Raw genomic sequence first — 22,749 nt, forward strand, 5'->3', positions numbered from 1 at the left:
AAAAGCTTACAAAAATAAATTAAAAAAGAAAGAAAAGAAGCATTCTTAGTTAAAAGAAGTTGTAGTTTTCAAAATATTCAATGGTTTTCGATAAGACTTTCTCTAAACACTCATATTATTTGTTTTTAGCAGCCTTTTATGCTGTGTTTTACAGCTCATCACAATCAACATGAGACATTTAAGTTGATACTGTGCAAAAAAATGTTTTCTTAAAAATGTTTTTAAATTATACCATTATAATAGTGCATCCCACTGCCCTTAATAAATCAAACAAATCCCAAATCAGACACATTTATTAATGTCAGTCTCTATAAAAACTCTGAAAGTATGTTTAAAGTAAAAATTCCTTAAGAACAGTGGGTGAAAAAGGGCTTAAGGTACTGATTTTTATTGAAAGCATTTCTTAAAAGAATGTAGAAAAAGTAAAATTTTTACCGTAATTATAAAGATTAAACGAACATCTAAATCGAATTTATTTCCTAAGACATTTTGTAAACTCCACCCATGCTTTGCTTTAGGCTTCAATCTAACCAAACTAAGTAGTGAGTCTTGGCAGTGTTTGTCTTTTGTATTCATGCTCTATGCTTATTATTTTTTATTTTTAGTTCCTTTAAAAATAGATTAAAAGAGTCCTGAATAAACTGCTGGTGTTGATTGCTTAAAACTTTGAAAGTTTTGCTACATTATTGCAGATTTTGGATATCCGCAATAATTGAATACCAGCAGTTTAATGAACACTTGCGAAATATCCCAAACCTAAAGGTATTTAAGGTGTATTTATATATATATACATATAACTGAAATGAAAGTAACATTGTTCATTCTATATAAACAGTGGCACAGAAAACAGGCTGGAGAACAAGGTGAACAGACTTCCATTTATTTATTGTGTGTTTATAGTTTTATTTATTGCGAAATGACAGTTGTCATATATGGGTGTGATGACCAGAATCTTAAGCCAAAAAGGGAAAATAAAGAAAAGAAGCTCTCCAGATCTTAATCTTTAATATACGCAGTGATAATCTTGAGGCTTATTATTCTGCGACTATTGTGAAAAATGGAAAGACTAATAGAATAATGGTGTCCAATATTAAACTAATAAATTATAATGTAGAATAATAAACCAATATTAAACTGTTTGCTTATTATATGAACATGAGCAAACATCTCAAAAATACTCTAATAACAATAGGTCAATAAAACAGATATTTTAATAATAACAAGTAAAAATCAGAGAGTTAAGGTGTGCCAACGACCAACAAGCTAACCAGAAAATATTAAGCGCTTCTAAGCATCCAAAAATAGATGTTTTAAAACAATGCACAACAGCAAACACACTGTACACCATTCTGTCTACTCCCTCCAGAAGCCTCTGTTGTGGTTCAGGGCTTCAACGAGCTTGTCCTGCAGCCGCTGCTTGCTCTCGTACTCTGGGAGCATGAGGAGGCAGTGACAGGTGAGGGACTCGGGCAGGTGCTCCTGGGTGGAGTTCAGCAGGACAGAGACGGTCATCTTCACCTGCTCCATTCCTAGGATGGGTACGCGATCACAGCCCGTCAGAAACACTGGGCATAGAAACAGATAAGAGGACATGAGAGGACTTGAAAGAGTACTGCAGAATTATAATGAACAATGAATGAATAGTGTATGTTAAACTGACTCATAATGTGACATTATGTTGTCACGCCAACAGCAAAATGTACAAATATACACACATATATTTTACTGTTGGTTTGACACCACATGTTAATATTTAAAAAATATCTGATCATTTTCTTCATTTTTTGTTTTGTCTGGTGGTTTTGTCACAATCCCCAAAGTGCAGCTCCTTCTGTGATGAATGCTGGTGGGTTGTCCATGTCAATAGTTAAGTTGAAGTTGATTACATTAACTAAATACTGGTGTTCTAAAGATTTGTTCCAACACAATTAATGGGAATGTTTTAATAAAATCAGTTACATTCATCATATTAAGAAAATAAAACATTTAACAAGTTGCACAATTAATTTAACTGATTGTTTTTAAAAATAATAAATATATTGGGTCTGGGCTTCTAAGAGTTAAATACATGCAAAATTAAATAAAATATATTAAACTAACATTTAACTCATTTTATTATGGGTCTGGTCTCCTAAGAGTCAAATGGTTACACTCAGAGCATCACACAGGTCAGTTTCCCTAGCAGTTTAGATCATCTTATGACTATGAAGCTTTTGGGAAATTTGTCCATCTGTAGATTTTGTTCACTCCTAATGTTATAGTGTTGTAAAAGCTCTACAATATGTTTTTCCATAACATGAGCACTAGCCTTTACCTTTTAGTTTTGAACATACTGTGATATTATTGCTTATTATGACTGCAATCCTCAATAATCATTAAATTCACACCAAGCTTCAGCAACTCAAGAACAATCTGCTGGACTCACAGAGGAAGGCCTTCTTCTGTTCCTCTGTCAGCTCCTCGAACACCTCCCAGAAAGTGATGATAGTGGGGTGACTGGTGTGGTACTGTCCATTGTAAGCCGTGTTCTAAATTTAACAACATGCAGACATTCAGCATTACATTACAGCTCTGGAAAAAATGAAGAGACCACTTCAGTTTCTGAATCAGTTTCTCTTATTTTGCTATTTATAGGTATATGTTTGAGTAAAATGGACATTTTTGTTTTATTTAATGAACTACTGACAAAATTTCTCCCAAATTACAAATAAAAATATTGTCATTTAGAGCATTTACTTGCAGAAAATGAGAAATGGCTGAAATAACAAAAAAGATGCAGAGCTTTCAGATCTCAAATGCAAAAAAAAACAAGTTCATATTCATAAAGTTTTAAGAGTTTAGAAATCAATATTTGGTGGAATAACCCTGATTTTCAACCAGTTTTCATGCATCTTGGTATGTTCTCCTCCACCAGTCTTACACACTGCTTTTGGATAACTTTATGCCACTACTAGTGCAAAAATTCAAGCAGTTCAGCTTGGTTTGATGGCTCGTGATCATCCATCTTCCTCTTCATTATATTCCAGAGGTTTTCAATTTGGTAAAATCAAAGAAACTCATCATTTTTAAGTGGTCTCTAATTTTTGATATGGTTAAAAAGCTGTATATGGATAAATTAGGAGAGAATGTAAAGTAAGTATTTCAGACCTGTCGGAATACGTCCCAGTCGTATTCTTCTGTGCCCACCATTACTCCTCTCAGCTCCTCGGGCTGGAAGAACTCCACCACATCTCGATCACACACTTTATAGAAGCCCCTCCTGAACTCCTCGAACACTTGCTCCACTGATTTGTTCATGGTGTAATCCACATAGGCATCCACAAACTTCTTTCTGTTGAAATAAAAGTATACAAAATTTCATCTGTGGCCAACATTAATTCACCACTTTATTCATTGTAGGTCCATGGCCAAGCAAAACATTATCATCCATTTTTTGGATATTGTAACACCCCACAACTCATACAGGTATTTGCATTCTCAAGCTATCCCTTGAAATATTATGTCATGATAAAGAATAGTTTAAAAACACTTTATAATTGTGCAGATTGAACATAGGAAAATCACAAAGACCAGTCTTATCCTAAGGAATTGCAATCAGGAGCACATTATTTATATTATATTATCAACACTGCAGCCCTTTAGTAATCATGAAGAACGGTGTAGAAATTTCTAACTTTGTGGAAAGAAACACGTTTATTGCAAATTCGCTCCAAATTTATACTTTGCATAAAGTCTGATTTACTTGTTATCCCTTGACACCAGTTTTCCTCTTTCCTGAGGATCCAGTTCCACATCAACTCCATCCCAGTGAATCTGTCATTTACACACACACACACACACATACATATATTTATTTTTTATTAAATATATATATATATTAATAATAGGCTAGACAGATATTTTTTAATTATATAACTGAAATTTCTCATACACAGAAGGACAGCTCCATGTTCTCAACGTCATCATCAGTGTAGTCGTACAGTAGATATCGCAAACTCCTGAGGAAAACAAGCAGAGAAAATAAGAATAGTCCAGTTACTGCTCACTGAAAACAGGAGGGTTAATTACAGTTTTAACATAAAACAACTCAGAGATGCCAGAAAATCTCAAATGCCTCAACTGCAGATTATAATTGGTAATTTTAAGGCTGTCACGATTGCTTAATTTAAAACAATTAGTAGATAAAAACAAAGAATATGAAGTTCATTGGATGTTGTTTGCATTTATGCATCTTTGCAGTATATCACTGATGTCACACAAAATCAGAACATAGAAAAAAAAAATATTTTCATTTATTTAACCCTTGTGTGGTGTTCGGGTCTGTGGGACCCGTTTTCATTTTTCATCAAATGATACTAAAAAAATATTTTTTCTAACTCAAACTCATTGGCATTGGCTCATTTTTTGTGAAAAACATATATCAAAACACATTTTCGATAAACACACACTGTACATTGTTTACGAATTTTGCCCAATGACTCTTCCTGGATATATACTGTATATATACTGTAAAGCATAAGACTGAACAGTCCATTAACCTTCAATGACTGTCTCAAAGCACTTTTACATTTTTTAAATATATTTTAAACTGAGATTAAAACCTAATTTAACTGACATTTTGTGTAGGATATAAGCCTGTACATCAGGCAAGCTGAGGGCATCACTATATCACTGTGTCTGTGCTCACTAGTGTGTATGTGTGTAAACACGGACGCCATATTCCATCTGTGTTTTGCCAAAACCAAAGAATCAGGACTAAAAATATTTTATTTATGCTCACAGAACAGACAAGAACAACCAATCCTCCATTTAAGATACAAACATGCCTGATAGGATAGAAATATAATCTTGTCACAGCAAATATATATATACCTTATATATATTCCATTTTAGTCATTTTAATCTGTAATTTTGCATTTAAATCTGTCGATCTTCATATTGTGTTAGAATTTCTTGATGAATGGATTAATGGAAAAGAAATGCTCAAAAATAATCCGGGATATTTTTGTGTAAGTTAAGAAGGGTTTTCCTTCTCCTCTATAAAGATCTGAAGGATTCTGCAGGACAGAGACAACATGCATCTATTTGACTGCTGGTATAAAGGTTTGATTCTTACTCTCCGATTACAGGTCTGAACTCGATCAGGTCATCCAGAGTGGGCTTCACGTTCACCAGCTTCTTAAACATGGCCAGAGGGAAGGGCATGTGCACGATGTTGCTGTTGTTCAGGGCCAGGCCACACAGGATCCCAAACAGGAAATACTTCTTTGATTCCAGTTTTGGCTAAAAGAGAGATTCGGAGTGAGTCAGCAGGCATGAATCTACTTAACAACAGCCATTGCCGAGGATGTGGCGTCAAGGGATAGATTTTGTACCTTGGATGGGAACCAGATCATTGTTTGGCTGTCATTGTAAATGAACATCTCTGACTCTGGAGCTATGAGCTCAGTAAAGACGTGGAGGAAGAAGTCTCTTTGGTTGACAGCTGTTTGTCTGGAATCTTCAACAAAATGCACCTACAAGAACCACAGTGTTACCAAATATCAACACAATCAACACTTAATTGACATCAACAGCTACATTTGCTTGTAATAACTTGTTACTCATTGATGGTAGGTTGGTATATCATTAGTGTCCAATGAAAAGCAAGTATTTAAATTTTTGATAGTTTTAAAAGACAAACTGTCCCTTACACTGTGCCAATTTTTTCATGAATGCACCAACAGAAATTCTCCAAAATTACCTAAAATAAACTCCTGTTACAGTGACTTCCACTGAAAGTTTAGAAGGTTTTTCCTCTCTCCTGTGAAGTTTTGGAGATACTTGTTTTTCATTGATTTCATAGATTTGATCAGTGTTGGGCACGTTACTTTGAAAAAGTAATTAGTTATAGTTACTCGTTACTTCTCCAAAAAAGTAACTGAGTTACTAACGGAGTTACTCCACTATAAAAGTAATTAGTTACCAGTAAAAGTAACTATCGCGTTACTTTTTATTATTCGCCAAAAAATAACAAACGAAAATAAACCCAAAATGTTGACAAAAATATAATCTAACGAATTTCAAAAAAATAAAACGAAATTCTCCACACAACCAAAGAAAATTACTAAAACTTGTAATACTGAAAAAAGCGGAAAAACGTGTCTGGGGATGAAATTTAACAAACCAAGCCACACTCAAAAGAAATATGTATATATAAAACAAAATAATGGACAAAAACAACAATTTAATGCCCGTTAAAATGGTATTAATATAACAGCTTCACCAAAAGAGAATAGAGCTTAGATCATGCCCAAAAAATCCGACCCAGCCGGAGCCCGTGCACGTTCTGCCCAAGCCTGAACCATAAACTGTCATTATGAGCCTGACCCGATCCGCCCCATAAACTGTCTGTTTTCGGGCTGATTGAATGAGCGAAATATAATCAGAATTATGTTAATTAACACTGTAACATAGAAGCATAGAACTATTATTTAATTTAAATGATTTTTAAGAACAGCTACACACAGTGCTGCAAGTCAAACGCGGAGGCGTTCACGTGCGCCCAGAGCTACGTGATTACAGTTTTCATTTTTATTATAGTTTAATTTTATTTTGTTTTTATTTTTTCTGTTCATTTTAGGGTGGGCTTGCTAGCGCGAGCGCTTTACACAAGAACTAACGGACCACGAGTGCCGCGCGCTCGGCACAACACCTCCCGCTGTACAACTCCGCTGTACAACAGCGCTTATAAATAAATTAAACACAAAAATGAGGGTATTCTATCAGTAATTTCAGTTCGTTTTAGTTAGTTTTATAAACACAAAATACAGTTCGAGATAGTTATGTTTTTCCTTTTAATTACCGTTTTTATTAGATTCAGTTAACACAAATGTTTTTCACTTTCAATTTTCGCTATTTCGTTCGCTTTAGTGAACAATAATAATTGGTTACTTAGCAACATTGTGATTATCACACCAGAGCTTTATATAAAATAAAAATAGGAGCCTGATTTCGGGTCGGTCCTCAGGTCAGGTGGGATTCGGGCAGAGAATCTAAGCTCTAAAATAGAAAGCAGCAGCACCACAAAAACCGGAGCAGCTAAAAAGAGCTTAACGTCCTTAATTCGGAACTTGGGCTGTCCACGGCAATCACTGAATTGATTAGAGCACGCAAATCGTCACAATTGTGCCTCACTTCACCACGGCAAACCACAGGCACAGCGGCCAGAAGCTCAAGTTCACCGGACAGAGGAGGGGTTAACCAGGGCAAAGCGAAATAAAAAAAAAAAGTTCATAGAGCTGCTAAAGTAACGTGCAGTAACGGGGTGTCGGAAATGGTAACGGCGTTATAGTTACAGTCATAGTAATTAGTTAGATTACTCGTTACTGAAAAAAAGTAACGGCGTTAGTAACGCCGTTAGTTTTAACGCCGTTACTCCCAACACTGGATTTGATGTACAGAACAACTGTAAAATGTACTAATATTGTATTGTTTAAATCAATGTTCTATATGTCTAATATAGTTTTTGCTGAAAAGTACTATAACATTCAGATGGCATTTTTCTTGTGTATCAGCTAGCATCACTGTCGCAAATCTAAAATGCAAAAACCTACAAATCACAGTACACATTATACATTATATTAGTAATATGATTTGGCTATTTTGCCCCAATCTGTCCCAAGTCTCAATATGTTTAACCCGTTCAGACCTGAATTATGTGCCAGTGAAGGAAAAATATAAATAACAGTAACGCTGTTTCATGTCTTTAATGCACACAAAAGAAAGACTCTAATATTCTAAAATAAAATCTATATAAACATTAAATCCAATTAACTAAAATACGTTTTTTACGTCTACTGGTTTGGAAGTCATCTTTTGGTTCACAAACCATCCCTAAACACAAAAATAAACATGATAAAAAGTGTGATTAAAGTCACATACAAATAGTAAAAATTGTATATCTTTTAATTTGTCTCTTTGGCTCTAGTGCTGTTTTTTCCAGTGCATTGGGCGGAGCTAAGCTATTGTTTCATTGGCTTATAAACTTTTTTATTGGCTTGTTAATAGTCTATTCTGAATAACAACAATTAGTGTTATGTGCACAATAATTATGCTGGACAGACTGGGAAAGAAGTGCTTACCATCAGCTCTTTTTTGAAGTTGTCGTGGTCAGTGTAGGAAAGGTGTCTGAACGTGTCCTCCAGCAGTGCTGTGCGTCTCAGTTTAAGCAGCATGATGGGCAAAGGGGCCTCTGGATTGAATAACTCCGGCTGCAGCCCCATCTTCACCTGGTTGTGAATGAAGTGGTGCGTCATCTGGAATGATTATAATGCATATATTAGTCATGACCTGTATTTTTAATATCACAGTTAGAGCTGGATAATATGGCCCAAAAATATCTATTACAATATATTACTACATTTTTAAAGATACAATATAATTCCTATAGTGAAAATGAACAATATGATAATCATAAAAAAACTGCCAATAATACCCAAAACAGATATCAGTAACTGTAAACTTAAACCTTAAACCTCTGTCAGTCAGTGACAGATGCAATAAATAATGTTAATTAAAATATTGCAATGTCACGCCTGTCTCTCCCACACTCAGCTCTACCCGCGATTTCCAGCCACAAAACTTTATTAACCAGAATGCACTACTCTGTGTCTCTCACGATCATGTATTGCCTTCAAGAAGCAATTCGCCTGAGTACTAACACCTGGTGAACCAGGTATAAAAGACTGCTCAGTACTCAGCCTGCTTTGTCTAACTACTCTGTGTACTGCCTCTTTATTTATTAAAGAGTGTATTTTACATCTGCGTTTGTCTGAACTCTGCCCGATTAAGACATGTATCACTGTGAGGTGCAGAGAAGACATGGAGGCGGACGTAAACACAGGTAAGAAATAAATAATTTATTAAATAAATAACAAATAAACAAAGAAACAAGGAACGAGTAACACAAAACAAAGATACACAAATAACCAATAACCAAAACAAACCAGAGAACATAAACTAAACCAACTAGAAATAATGATAATAAATAAACAGGGAATATATACAAGAGAATAAACTAGAAATAAACAAGGAAATAAACTATATACGTGAAAACAAGAAATAAACGAGAAACAAGGGACTAAGGCTATAGGAGACAAGAAAACCCTGAGAGAAGCTATGGAACACTGAGAGAGACCAACAACAGAGGTTAGTGCAAAGACCGACGAAGACAAAGTGGCACAGGGGATCTATTTATATGAACCGGAAACACACTAGGAGTGGAAACACCTGGGCAAGGGGCGGAGCTACAAAATGAGGTGGAAAACTGTGGTGGAAAACTACTGAGACAGGAGACACAGAGGGGCACAGGTCAGGTGGGGAAAACACATGACAGAGACATGAGACAAGACAGGAACAGGGTGAGGACGTGACAACATGGGACTGTGTTTAAAATTCATATCAACATTGTTAAAACATATTTACTGAAATAAATACTGATACTGAATGATTGATGAGCAAGAATTACAGTAAATATCAGAACAACAAAACATTGCAATGTTAATTTCTTTAAATATCATGCAGTCCTTCTCAAAGTGGCAGTCCCTAAGCAGTAGATGCAGAATGTAGACGTATCTGGTGATTTTAGCAAGGAATTTGTTGCACTCTATTTCAGTTCAGTTATAAAAAAAAATTGGTGTAACATTGTGTGAATTAGCAGATGAAGACTGAATTTGCCATTCTGATATCTCCATGTTCGCAGTAGCTCCTGTATCAGTAATATTAGCAGCACCACAATTGCTCAGGTAACCAACAAAAGCTGTTATAGCCAGAAAAAGATCCCGAGACCTACCAGACACCCTGATTTTAAAATGAATATAGGAAATGCAGGAATGGTAGCACAAGCACAATGATGCCATTTATTATAATATTTTGTTCTCTCCACACTCAGGAACACTACCTTTGTTATGGCAGAATCGTAGTTCAAAATCCTGATCTTGCTCTGTAGGTCCAGGAGGAATGGGTAACGGCAGAAAACTGGAGGCGTCATGTCCATTTCCTTTTAAACATAAACAATGAATACAGGAGGTGAAAAAATGGAAAATAAAAAAAACTACATAAAATATGCTGCATTTAAATGAACTGGTTTACCTCCACCTGTCCCCATTTAATCTGCCGCCAGAGTGTAATGTCCTGCTGGAGCAACAGCTCTACGTTGCCAATCTCCTCTATGTAGAACTCACTGATGGGAACTTTCCTTGACTTCTCTACCCTTTTGTTGCTCTTCAGGATAAAAACATAAATCAGTGTTCAATGATCTGTACCTTCGATTCTAGAGGTGGGTAATATAATAATAATTTATCCGAACATGGTCAAGTTTGTTATCACTATACACAATATACCTTTCTAAGCACATGTGAATATCATCAGCATGTAAAGAACATGGAAAAAGTGAACACATTTACTTAAAAAAAGTTCATTATTTCAGTTTGATTTAATGAAATACAGCACTTTTTTATATACAGCACTGGAAAAAATAAAAGATCACTTAAAAATTATGAGTTTCCTTGAATTTACCAAATTGAAAACCTCTGAAATATAATCACGAGAAAGATGGATAATCACAAGTCATCAAACCAGGAGTCGCATAAATTTCTCCAAAAGCAGTGTGTCAGACTGGTGGAGGAGAACATGCCAAGATGCATGACAACTGAGATTAAAAACCAGGGTTATGTCAACAAATGTTGTGTTCTGAACTCTTAAAATGTTTTATTTGCATTATTTGAGGTCTGAAAACGTTTTGTTATTTCAGCCATTTCTCATTTTCTACAAATAAATGCTTTAAATTACCATATTTTTATTTGGAATTTGAGAGAAATGTTGTCCGTAGTTTATAGAATAAAGCAGCAATGTTCATTTTACTCAAACATATACCTATAAATAGCAAAATTAGAGAAAATGATTGAGAAAGTAAAGTGGTCTCTGATTTTTTTCCAGAGCTGTATTTCACAGTACTAACAACTCCACTCGCTTACCCTGTACAGATATTTGAGGACCTCCAGGACACCCTTCACTCCAGGGATAAAGTCTAACCACACCTTTGCCTTCAAGAGAAAGGAAAGTGCAGATTTCCACATGGAAATGTGTTTGATCATCATAGGGGCGTCCATGGCGGACCAGTGTTCCTCTGCATGGCAAAGAGAAAACAATCATCAAACATTATTAATGCACTGAATGACTGTAAGGATAAGCAATTAAATGTAGCAAAATAATATAATATCTATCTCAACTAATTATTAAAGCCAACTTTTATATGCTGTATTTAAGTACACTGCATATCTGATATGTGGCAATTCAACTTTTTTCAATTTGACTCAGTAAATGCTCTCCGAGGAAAAGAGAAAACAGATGACAGAAGTGAAGGAGGTGCCATGACCCAAAAGAGACCCATTATTAAAATTTTTGCCCTCTCTAACCTGGCCCTCAAATTTTTTTTAAAAAGTTGCTAACGATTTTGCAGATGGCCCACACTGCACATAAACATGACCATTAACCCTGCATGGTTGTCACTTTGAGAAATCTAATTTTTATTTCTCACAAAATAATTTTTATAATGATTGAGAACAAAATATTTTAGCCTACTTTTTGAGAGCTTGGGGGTCCCTGATGATATATCGAACAAAACTAAAAAACAGTATTTGCCATGATTACCTTGTTATGTTACTGCATAATGTTGCCCTAAGGCAAAAAAAAAAAAAAAAAACACCACTTAGTATACAGAGTTCACTCAGAGAAACCAGCTAAAAAGTCTTCTTTGGTTTAAATGGTAATTAATTCTAATTTGTCCATATTAGTAAATCTGACATTTTGAAAGAAATTATCTGTATATACCTGAAAGGGTTAAAGGACTAAAAGAAGTGTAAATTTCTCAGACAAATGTCAGATCTAGGTCACATTAATAAAAAATAGTGTAAACAGCCTAATAAATTTGATTTGTTGAGAATTTGGATTGCGCCACTTTTTCTGCAGTGTGAATGTAGCCTACATGCATCTCTTTATTAGGCTCTATTGATGCATTTGATTAAGCTGATTAGATCATATAATCTTACTCAGGATTTTCATGGCAGTCTCGTTAAGCTTGGTTAAGGCCACTGCAATCGGCAGCACAAACTCAATGGTGTTCTGCTCTTCATGAAGAATAGGGCATGTGGGCAGAAGCAGGAAGATCTCTGGACACTTCATCACTGCTGAACCATACCAAAGGCTACGCACCAGAGGTATGAGGTTGATCTAGGAGAAAATAACACAAAATATTATCACATAATGGTTGAGATAAAAATAATAAAAATCTTCTCAAAAAGCACATTTGGGATCACTTCAACTGTAGTCAATTGGTTAAGATATGTTTGTATTTTGATATGCATGAGTAAATTTATTTAACAGTTTCTACATGTTTTTGTGACTCAACTGATTTCTTGATCCAAGGAATCTTCACAAGCTTGTCAAATGTCTGGCTGGCAGCATCTAAATCAACTGCCATGGTGCCAGAATTACTCTTACCAATGGCTCCACTACATATAGAGAAATGTACAGTAAACACAAGTAAAAACAGAAAGCGCAAGAAATAAAATGGATTTATTAATAGATTTATAAATCTGGACAGATTTACCTTTCCTCCAGGAAACAAGCAACGATATTCGAGCATGTTGAAAAAGTCAAGCTAATCTCCCTGTGGGGAAAATAAAATTAATACGACATTATACAGAAAACACCAACAACAATGCTTAAATCAAGAATCAAGATCAACATACCTTTTAGCTATCTCTGTGGTTCTGTCTCTCTCCAACATCGAGACCCATCTCTGCACTCTGGCATCATCCAGTCTTCCAATCGGCTCTCCCAGAACAGAAGGCTTAATAAATAAATAAATAAATAAATAAATAAATGAATACATAAATAAATAAATACATTAAGTGTCTTATTAAATGAAGAAATAAGACACTTAATGCACATTTCAGTTTGTTTAATACCAAAAAAATGAAGAACTGATTTCTCTCAAAAGGTGATAGATATTGGTAGATGGTAGATATTATTTGTGGGAAATGCCCAATTAATACACTACAATTTGTTAATTCCAGGAGTATATTTACCTTGGGAGGAGGAAAGAAAAGGAAGTTGGAATTCCAGCCAGAAGAGATCCTCATTTCTATTTAAATTAAAATATATTTATTAACAAAAGAGTTTCTATATTTTAAATAAACAAAACCAACACACCACAAAAGAAACATCTGATAGCTTTAATGGTTCTTTATCTGGATGTATACACTGACATACCAAAGTCTATAGACTAGTATAAGGACCCATGACAATTGATATGTCACATGGAAGCTAAAGAACGCAATCATTACCACCCACTGCACTGTCCACTGTGGGTGGTAATGTCACCCTCTATGATGTATTCCAAACACAGGTAACAGTGTAGATCAAGCAATGCTAAATAACCACACAACTTAAATAAATAAAATCTGTTATCCATCTGCATCCACTTGTGTGTGGTGACTGCTATCCCATGACTTGGCACATCAATGTAGATCTATCAGGTTCAATTTGCAGTTTCTATTTCTTTTCTTAATTTTTTTAATACATTATTTTGTTGCTATTCTACCTAACACAAAATGTTCCATTATTGTTGGCAGTAAACAATATCAGGTTATTTTCAAGATCATATTTTCTAAACAGGAAAAGCCTATACCTGCTTGAATCTTCACTGCTAAATCCTTCCACAGTTCATCCAGTCTTACAGGCTGCAGGCTATCTTTACCACTACCGTTCCCCAGCTGACCTCTGACTCCATGCCCGAATGCATAGAGGACACCAGATGACATCAGAACCAGTGTGTGATGGCTGTTAAAGTAACAAAAAGTACCAATAAATGAGTCTGACACTGTAAATCCATAGACATTTGATTTAATTTAATATTAACATGTAAAAATGCGTTATAGACAGATCAGAGTCTTTTCTGCATGATCTAGTCTGTACAGCTTCCACTGTAGACTGTGAGCGAAAAGAAAAAACACACAATGGTTTCTTGTCTTTGGAATAAAAAAAAAACACTTATCTAGGAGAGACCAAGGAGAGGGGTTCATGAGTAGTTCACTATCAAGTCATGTGCAGCACAGAAATGAATGGGAAGTATATTTAATATCACTATAATTGTTCTTGTTCTTGATTTGCTATAGTGAACAGGGGTATTTTGGATCAAGACTATATATAGAGAAATTTAAAAACAGTTTTGGTAATTTCATATAAATAGGATTAATACAGTGGCAAACTTATATATTTTTTATGTTTTAAATAAATAATGTCAGGTGCAGCAAGGAAGGACGAGGAGAGTGGACACAAATGCGAGTGAGTATTTATGTAAAGAAAAGAAAACAATGAAGCAAAATAAACAAACAAATCAAAGTACTAAAGAAACATGACTGATGCTAAGATGTACAAGAACCGACAACGAGAACAGAATTACACGGATTATAAATACACACGGACAAGAACAAGAAAGAGAAAACACCTGGGGCTAGGGGGCGGAGCTACAAATAAACACAAGGGACAACAGTAAAGGTAAAGACATGGACCAACAGGCGGAGCTACAAATGAACACAGAGAGCAAGAGGAACAGGCAAACAAAAACAGAAACACAAGCACAGATGGGAAACACAGAGAAAAAGAGCAAGGACATGACAAATAAAAAGTCTGCTAAACAAATAATTATTTTTGTTGCAGTAGTATATTCTTAAGATTTACTTATATATATATATATATATATATATATATATATATATATATATTTTTTTTTTTTTTTTGTCATATTGCCAAGAATACTGTTATTACAAAAATACCCTGAAATATTGTGATTAGTTTAGGGCCATATCGTGCACCCTAACTATATACTCGAGCTCACGCATGGCATTAGGCATGGTGCCAATAGGGTTATGGTTATCAGCTACAGGGAGTCCTTTTGTATTGGCAATAGTCCTCTATCAGAGATTTTAAGTTTTTTTAGATGTTTTACTTGAGAAATGAGATTTTGTTATTAATTAAAAAAAATAATAACATAAATAATTTAAATAACATTTCTTCCTCTTTTTCTTCTTCTTATTATTAGACTGTAAATGTATGATAAATGCCTTTCCTATTATATGTTTAATTACTATGAATAACTCAAAAGTATCTAAAAATATTTTAGAATGAATCATTACCTGCCACAGGTTACTTGTTTAGCTGGTCCGTCAATGTCCTCAACTTTCCTGGGCAGGAGCTCCCTGCTGGTGGAGCTGTGCCCGAGCTGACCATGTGCACCATCTCCAAAAGTGTAGACCTCTCCATCCTAAAAACAGGAACATTCTTTCAGGATACGGTGGGTTATGCAGGATGTATAATTTTGGCAACAGCATATAAGGTAACTCTGGGTTGAGTATACATGTTTAATATTCTTTGTGTGTTTCTGTACCTTAGTGAGGACGGCAGTGTGTGCTGCTCCACAGCTGATGTAAGCGACAGGCAGCCGCTTTAGAGCAGGAACAGCACAAACTCCAAAGCGGCCTATCACATCACATATTACATTAAAAACATGAAAGAAAAAAAATCCGCTAGACATGTAAACTAAAATAGATAAGACTGATAGCAACCAGTAAACCAAAAACAGAATATTGTTCTATTATACTGCAATGTATGTCTGGGTTAAACACAAGTTGTAATGTAATATAATGTAAAACAAGTTGAAGCATACATGGATGTTTGAAAGGGCAGGGCTGCAATGTTTTAGAAAGACTTCTAGAAGTGTTTGTAACAAAATTTTACAGAAAAACATTTTGCTTAGATAATCTGTATGCAGACCGTTAACAGTAACTGTTAACAGTAATGTATCTTCATGTTTGTTTTTTTTAGGCAAAAACTAAGAACAGATATGTGAGATTAAATACAGTGGTGATGTTAAAATTAAAATGTAAAATTAAAATCTATAATAAAAGTATTATTATTATTGCTATTAATGTAATACACAGTGCCATACTAAAGTCATCTAAGCAATAAAAAAACATATGGAATTATTTAGTTAACAAAAAAGTGTTAAACAAACTAGAATATGTTTTATATTTTAGATTCTTCAAAGTATCACCTCATGCTTAGATGACAAAATGATGCTTTGCATATGTTTGCTGGATTTTTGCAAGCCAACTTTTTATGAGGCAGTGACCCGGATTTCAGTTTCAGCTTTCAGTTAACAGCTGTGCCTTGTCAGGAGTTAATTACTTGAATTTCTTAAGATATAATATTTAATCAGGATACAAGGTTGAACTGAGGTATATCATTGGATCATGGTAAAAGGTTAAACTGAGGTTTGTTATTGGAATAAAGAGTTGAGTCAATGTATAATGTCAGATCATGATATGATATAAAGTTTAATCGAGGTATGATATCAGTCTACAGTTTGCAGGGAGTAACTATGACAATCAAACATAACTAACAAGGTATGATGTCCCTCCTATGTGTTAAAAGCACTGACAAACAAGCAAATAAGCCTACAAACACACAGCTGCTGTCTAGGTAATGACTCACAGCTTGTATGTGATGGTAATAAGTTAAAAAAACAGCATTAATATGGTGAATATCAGCTGAAATGTCATTCTGAAATCATCCCAGTACCTTTCTCATCAGTCCTATTGAGACCCAGCTGTCCTGCACTGTTCGCTCCACAGCAGAAGACCTGTCCTGAACAGGAGAGGGCTAGAGTGTGCTCTCCACCAGCAGAGATCTGAATCACTGGCACTCCAATTAGAGCCGGTATCACAGCAGGAACAGGCTGCAGGGGCACAGACTTCCCCAGCCCCAGCTGACCATAGCTATTCTGGCCCCAGGAGAACACCTCACCACCTACAAGAAATGGTTTCAGTGTGTTACAACATCTTGCATCATCATCATCAACATCATCATCATTAAAAACATCAGTGTTTCTTACATGATCATTTTCAGATCCCTCTTTTCTGCTAGAATTAATTAGGTTGTTTCAATTCTTATGCTTTTAACACAAATGACTGTAAACCTCCATTTTTCAATCATCAATAATGTAATTATCATGACAGGCCTAGGATAAAATAACTAAATTAAAATGTCAAGAGGCTCAATAAAGTACAAACTTCCATTAATTGTTTTGGTTATGGTAACTCTTTGGGCAATCAGAGTGACACATTTACTTGCTCCTTACAGCCAGGAGCAGCAAAACTCTCAATTAATTTTCCCATTTTACCCATACTTAACTCTGCATCACTTCACTGTAAAAGTGTGATGTCACTCTAAACACTGTGGTTAAACAAAGACTATGAATTGAATATACAGTATATAGCTAATATCTATGTATTAAAATATGCACATATGGGCCTCAATCCTAATCAACCCTACACATGGAAACTGACCAGTATTTGCATTAAATAAAACTGAATAGAATTTAATTATTTTATCATTTGTTCATTTTGTGTTTTTTTTTTTTCACAAAAAGGTACCTAGTCATCCAGTAGCTCACTTACCTTTTGTTAAAGCAAGAGAATGGATATTTCCACAAGCAATCTGCACCACTGGTATTGGTAGGATCATTGGTATTTGAATCAGTCTGGTGGAAAACAGGTGCAAAAGACAACATATGGTATAATATCCTAAAATATCCTAAGACACATAAATATACACATGGAGTAGAGCTTAGTAAGGAGTTGAAATTTGAGGAGGTTTGGACAAAATAAAGTTTCTCTCAACATTAGCTCCTGTTAGAACTTTTCTAAGCAAATTAAACTGGATAGAAAACCTTGGGAAGACCCAGGTCCCACTGAGATTAGTGGCCATGGACACAAGACCCTGAGAACATGCATCATATATTGTGCATTCGTCTATAGCACTTTCAGAAAGCATTGTTTATGAATCATACAGCTAGGCAGGTAAATAATATACTTTGTGTTACTGGTATTTGTTCTCCATTGACTTACACTGGTTTGGAGGATTTTGACACTGGGGTGCTCAGGCCTAGTTGTCCTTCTCCACCTGCTCCCCAGGAGAACACCTGCCCTGAGTCACACAGAGCCAAACTGTGCTCCTGGCCACAGGCCACAGCGGCTACTCCCCCAAGACCTTCAATAACTACAGAGAGAGAGAGAGAGAGAGAGAGAGAGAGAGAGAGAATTAAATTTTTAATAACAGAATATAGTATCATATCACAAACCTCCCCTATTCTGGAAACAAACTGAAGCATTCGACAAAACCTGGGTTTACATCAGTTACTGAGCAGCTCTTTCCTGTCTTGTCTTCTCCTTTGTGTGGCACCAAGCCTTTAAAACGAGGCATTAATAACTTAAAAAGTGCACAAGAAGCTTATTAAGAAACTCTGTTTACATCCCATACTGCAAGCTTCAGCGCCGCCATCACTGTACTGGTAATGACATAGACATATATATACATAGATTCCACACAGCCTGCCTCCTGGGCCGGCTAATACACTTTGCAGAGTCTAGGTATATACATGTGTATGTTATTTTCAGTACAATGATGGTGGCGCTTGTAGCTGAAGCTGAAGGTAGCTATAGGATGTAAACAGTGATTTTTAATAAGCTTCTTGTGCACTTTTTAATGTATTAATGTCTTGTTTTAAATGTTAATTAAAAGCTATTTTTTGGGGGGAAATTATGCCCCGTGTCACCTGGTTTAAAGGGTGTTTGGACAAACTGTTAAAATTTCTGGATGGTGTGCCTTTCATCAAAGGTAAGTACTTTTTATCATGTTTTACTAAACCAAAAGTTCATTTTACACCCCTTTAAAACTGCTCTATGGGTCTAAACTGAACCGTGGGAATTACAATTTTGTTCCAGTCATGTACCACATGTGATGTGAAATGACAATAAATCTCCTTGAATCCTTGAAATCAGCTACCAGCAAAAACTGGTAGTGAGCAGAATTTTTAGCATGGTTAACAACAATGTGTATACAAACTTCTGGTGTCATAAAATGTTAGTAAACCATTACAAAACCATTAAAAAATTGTGTGACAGCTCATCCCACTATTCTTACTGGGGCAGAGCCAAAGTTTCATGAGAACTGCAACAGAAACGAAACCGAAACAACAGCGTTTCAGAGGAATGTAAATAAATGACTCGGTGAATATTTTACTGCACACAATTCAACACGCTGAGAGGAGAAAAACAGAAAACTTCAAACTTCAGAAATACGAACACTTGCTGTATCTTTTAGTCATTTTACAACATCTGTGATATAATTAAACTAATAAAAGCTATCAGGATTAGCAGTACAGAGCTGAGGTGGAGGTGGTGAAAGTGCTACCTGGCTGTTTAGTGTCTTTACTCTTCGCTCTCCCCAGCTGCCCTTTAGAGTTTCTTCCACAGGAGAAAACTCGCCCATTTTCAGCCACAATCAGAGAGTGATTCTCCCCACACGAGACCCCGACTACCCGCTCAGTGATGATGCTGATGAAGGTGGGTTTAGGGAGATAATGCCCCTCCGCTGCGGGCAGCAGCAGCTGCCCTCTGGACGCGTCTCCCCAGCAGAACATCCCGAAGCTGCTGAGAGAAAGCTCCACTGACTGATCTGAGAGGAGCAGCTCCACTGACTCACAATAATGAGCTCAGCCCTGCTGCCTCCTACTGCTCAGAGTGCACTTTTTTATTTTTTTAATTCTGAAATTAATTAATTAATTCTTTTTTTATTATTTTATTTATTTCCAAAATGAGGCCACTTAAAAAATTAAAAGTTTCTTTGATTTTTACCAAATTGAAAACCTCTGGAATATAATCAGGAGGAAGATAGATGATCACAAGCCATCAAACCAAGCTGAACTGCTTGAATTTTTGCACCAGATGTGGTATAAAGTTATCCAAAAGCAGTGTGAAAGACTGGTGGAGGAGAACATGCAAGATGCATGAAAACTGTGATTAAAACCCGGGTTATTTCACCAAATATTGACTTAATATGAACTTGTTTTCTTTGCATTATTTGAGGTCTGAAAGCTCTGCATCTTTTTTGTTATTTCAGCCATTTCTCATTTTCTGCAAATACTCTAAATTATAATTTTTTTATGTGGAATTTGGGAGAAATGTTGTCTAAAGTATATAGAATAAAACAACAATGTTCATTTTATTCAAACATATACCTATAAATAGCAAACTTAGAAACTGAAGTGGTCTTTTAATTGTTTCTAGAGCTATACACACACATGTATGTGGACATGTTTCCAGTCGTGTTGTTTTAACCGTAGAGGGCGCTATTTCTAAGTTTCTGTTCACATGCCGCCAACACGCTTTTGTTTGTCGTTCTGCTGCCTTCAGCATGCCTAACTATCTATTAATTACACATATATGCTTGTACATAAACTATTCATTACAAATTTTCTACTTATGGATACAACATATAAGGAATTTAATACAGGAAAGTTAAACCGCAGATTGATTCACAGATTTGTGACATCGGTGTAACACCGGGCCTTTGGAAGCATTGTGTAAAAATACTGTATTATGCTGTATAGCAATGCTAACCTGGGACAGTGCTAGCAATAGACTACTGAAGTCGTGCGTCATTCGTCCTCATATGTCTAAGCGCTTTTTTCCTATGAGGAAAATGAATGGGCTTTTCAAAAACCCGCCTCTATGACGTTCTGTGGTAAATAAATCTGTGTACATTTTACTCCTGAGCAACACTGGATCCTCTGAATTACGAGTCATAATAAGAAAAATGCTAGCTTAAAGCTAATGCTACAGCGGAGTGAACTGACCTCCCAGTGCAGCTGCAGATATTAACATGGGACTCCATGCAGCAAACTCCAAACTCCGGCTGTAAGTTTACAGCATATTTAACCCAGCTGATCTAACGAACTGACTGCCCTCACTGAGGAGAGCTGAGAGTGTCACAGCAGAAAATCACTAAAACAGGACAGTGTTACTCCAGAACCAGCTGTAACACGTTTTAATATTCACCGTCTTAATTATGCAGTGGAAAAAATAGGTGTTTCTGGTTCATTGTCCCCTCAGTGAGGGCAGGGTAGTTAGTTGATTAGTTGATCAGTTAAATTATTGGGTCATTATTGTAATTATTTTGGTCAGGTGTTGTAATTAGTTTAAACTAATGACCGTAACTAAATACACACCCGCAGAGAAGCGCTGCTTAACCAAGAGCCACTTTCTCGTATTGTCTGCCTTTTAAAGCTCTAACACAGACTGCACTGCTCAATATTACACTGCTCGACATTACTGAAAGAGTTTTCACTTGTTTAAATGCTTTAATGATCATCTGTAAAGAAGAAGAAGAATCCACAAGTTTTTTTCCCAGAAACTTTTTTTCAACAGATTGCAAAACTTTTTTGTCAGATTTATAAATACTTTCAATTAATTATGAAGAGATAACATTGGTGTGGTAAATGCAGTTAAAGACTACACCGATAAGTCATACAACACAATGCAATGCAAAGTCATGGTGTTACCTGTAAACTTGGCAGCAGCAGTAAGAGCAAAAACTGTCCCTGTCCTGTTGCTACTGTCCCGCGACACTCTCCTACTGTCCCGCGACACTCACCTACTGTCCCGCGACACTCTCCTACTGTCCCGCGACACTCACCTACTGTCTCGCGACACTCACCTACTGTCTCGCGACACTCACCTACTGTCTCGCGACACTCACCTACTGTCCCGCGACACTCTCCTACTGTCCCGCGACACTCACCTACTGTCCCGAGACACTCTCCTACTGTCTTGCGACACTCTCCTACTGTCCTGCAGAGCTCTTTAACTGTACCGTGGAGGTTTTTAACTGTACCGTGGAGGTTTTTAACTGTACCGTGGAGGTTTTTATCTGTACCGTGGAGGTTTTTAACTGTACCGTGGAGGTTTTTTAACTGTACCGCGGAGGTTTTTAACTGTACCGTGGAGGTTTTTAACTGTACCGTGGAGGTTTTTTAACTGTACCGCGGAGGTTTTTAACTGTACCGTGGAGGTTTTTTAACTGTACCGTGGAGGTTTTTAACTGTACCGTGGAGGTTTTTAACTGTACCGCGGAGGTTTTTAACTGTACCGTGGAGGTTTTTAACTGTACCGTGGAGGTTTTTTAACTGTACCGTGGAGGTTTTTAACTGTACCGTGGAGGTTTTTTAACTGTACCGCGGAGGTTTTTAACTGTACCGCGGAGTTTTTTTTAACTGTACCGCGGAGGTTTTTAACTGTTTTAACTGTCCTGCAGAGCTTTTTAACTGTCCTGTGGAGCTTTTAACTGTGCCGCAATGTGATACATTGTGTCTTATCTTAGTTTTTTTGAGACGACTTAAGACTTATGAGATAATTCCCCTATTTGACCATCAAATCTATTATATAATATTTCCAGTGTCATAATACAAAATATCAAATATCAAAAATAGTATGACTTTAAATTAATAACTAATATGGACACAGGTAACGACCTTGTTCATGTCTGCACACACATTACATGTGTATTTAGCCTAATCTCACAGTTATCACACTCATATATCTCTTTTATATTCTATATCACATTCTGGTATAATTATATTTTTTATTATTCATTTTTTTCTGATGTGTGTGTACTTATGTGTGTCTGTATATAAGTTCCTGGAACAGTCTAATTAATAAATTATTTTTTTTTGCTATATTCTCGTTTATTATTGTTTATCTACATTCTATTAAAGTCTAAATTAGTCTAAATTAAGTCTAAAAGTCT

The 22,749-nt window shown here is 35.9% G+C and overlaps 1 protein-coding gene across 1 annotated transcript; it reads right to left on the minus strand.

The window, feature by feature from the left end:
- Positions 1 to 864: 864 nt before the first annotated feature.
- Positions 865 to 20,936, minus strand: LOC103045679 (probable E3 ubiquitin-protein ligase HERC6). The gene is made up of 24 exons (XM_022684518.2): positions 20,801 to 20,936; positions 19,357 to 19,592; positions 18,012 to 18,162; positions 17,562 to 17,644; positions 16,684 to 16,911; positions 15,491 to 15,582; positions 15,240 to 15,367; positions 13,733 to 13,884; positions 13,131 to 13,186; positions 12,792 to 12,892; positions 12,650 to 12,709; positions 12,449 to 12,551; positions 12,090 to 12,270; positions 11,016 to 11,167; positions 10,132 to 10,263; positions 9,941 to 10,039; positions 8,124 to 8,297; positions 5,376 to 5,516; positions 5,117 to 5,283; positions 3,932 to 3,998; positions 3,743 to 3,813; positions 3,148 to 3,331; positions 2,426 to 2,528; positions 865 to 1,565 (listed from the first exon to the last, which is right to left on the minus strand). Exons 1-24 carry the CDS (start codon positions 20,836 to 20,838, stop codon positions 1,354 to 1,356), a joined length of 3,111 nt encoding a protein of 1,036 aa, XP_022540239.2. The 5' UTR covers positions 20,839 to 20,936; the 3' UTR covers positions 865 to 1,353.
- Positions 20,937 to 22,749: the final 1,813 nt, after the last annotated feature.

The sequence above is a fragment of the Astyanax mexicanus genome, chromosome 7 (genome assembly GCF_023375975.1).
Source record: "Astyanax mexicanus isolate ESR-SI-001 chromosome 7, AstMex3_surface, whole genome shotgun sequence".
Taxonomy (NCBI): Eukaryota; Metazoa; Chordata; class Actinopteri; order Characiformes; family Acestrorhamphidae; genus Astyanax; species Astyanax mexicanus.

Bases quoted from the DNA above. Each gene is read 5' to 3' on its own strand.
- LOC103045679 (XM_022684518.2), bottom strand. From the start codon at position 20,838: ATGGAGTCCCATGTTAATATCTGCAGCTGCACTGGGAG. The intron at 13,885-15,239 runs GTAATGATTCAT...TTACTTTAACAG, and splicing joins AAACAAGTAACCTGTGGCAG to CCATCACACACTGGTTCTGA. The intron at 2,529-3,147 runs GTCTGAAATACT...TGTTAAATTTAG, and splicing joins ACTGGGACGTATTCCGACAG to AACACGGCTTACAATGGACA.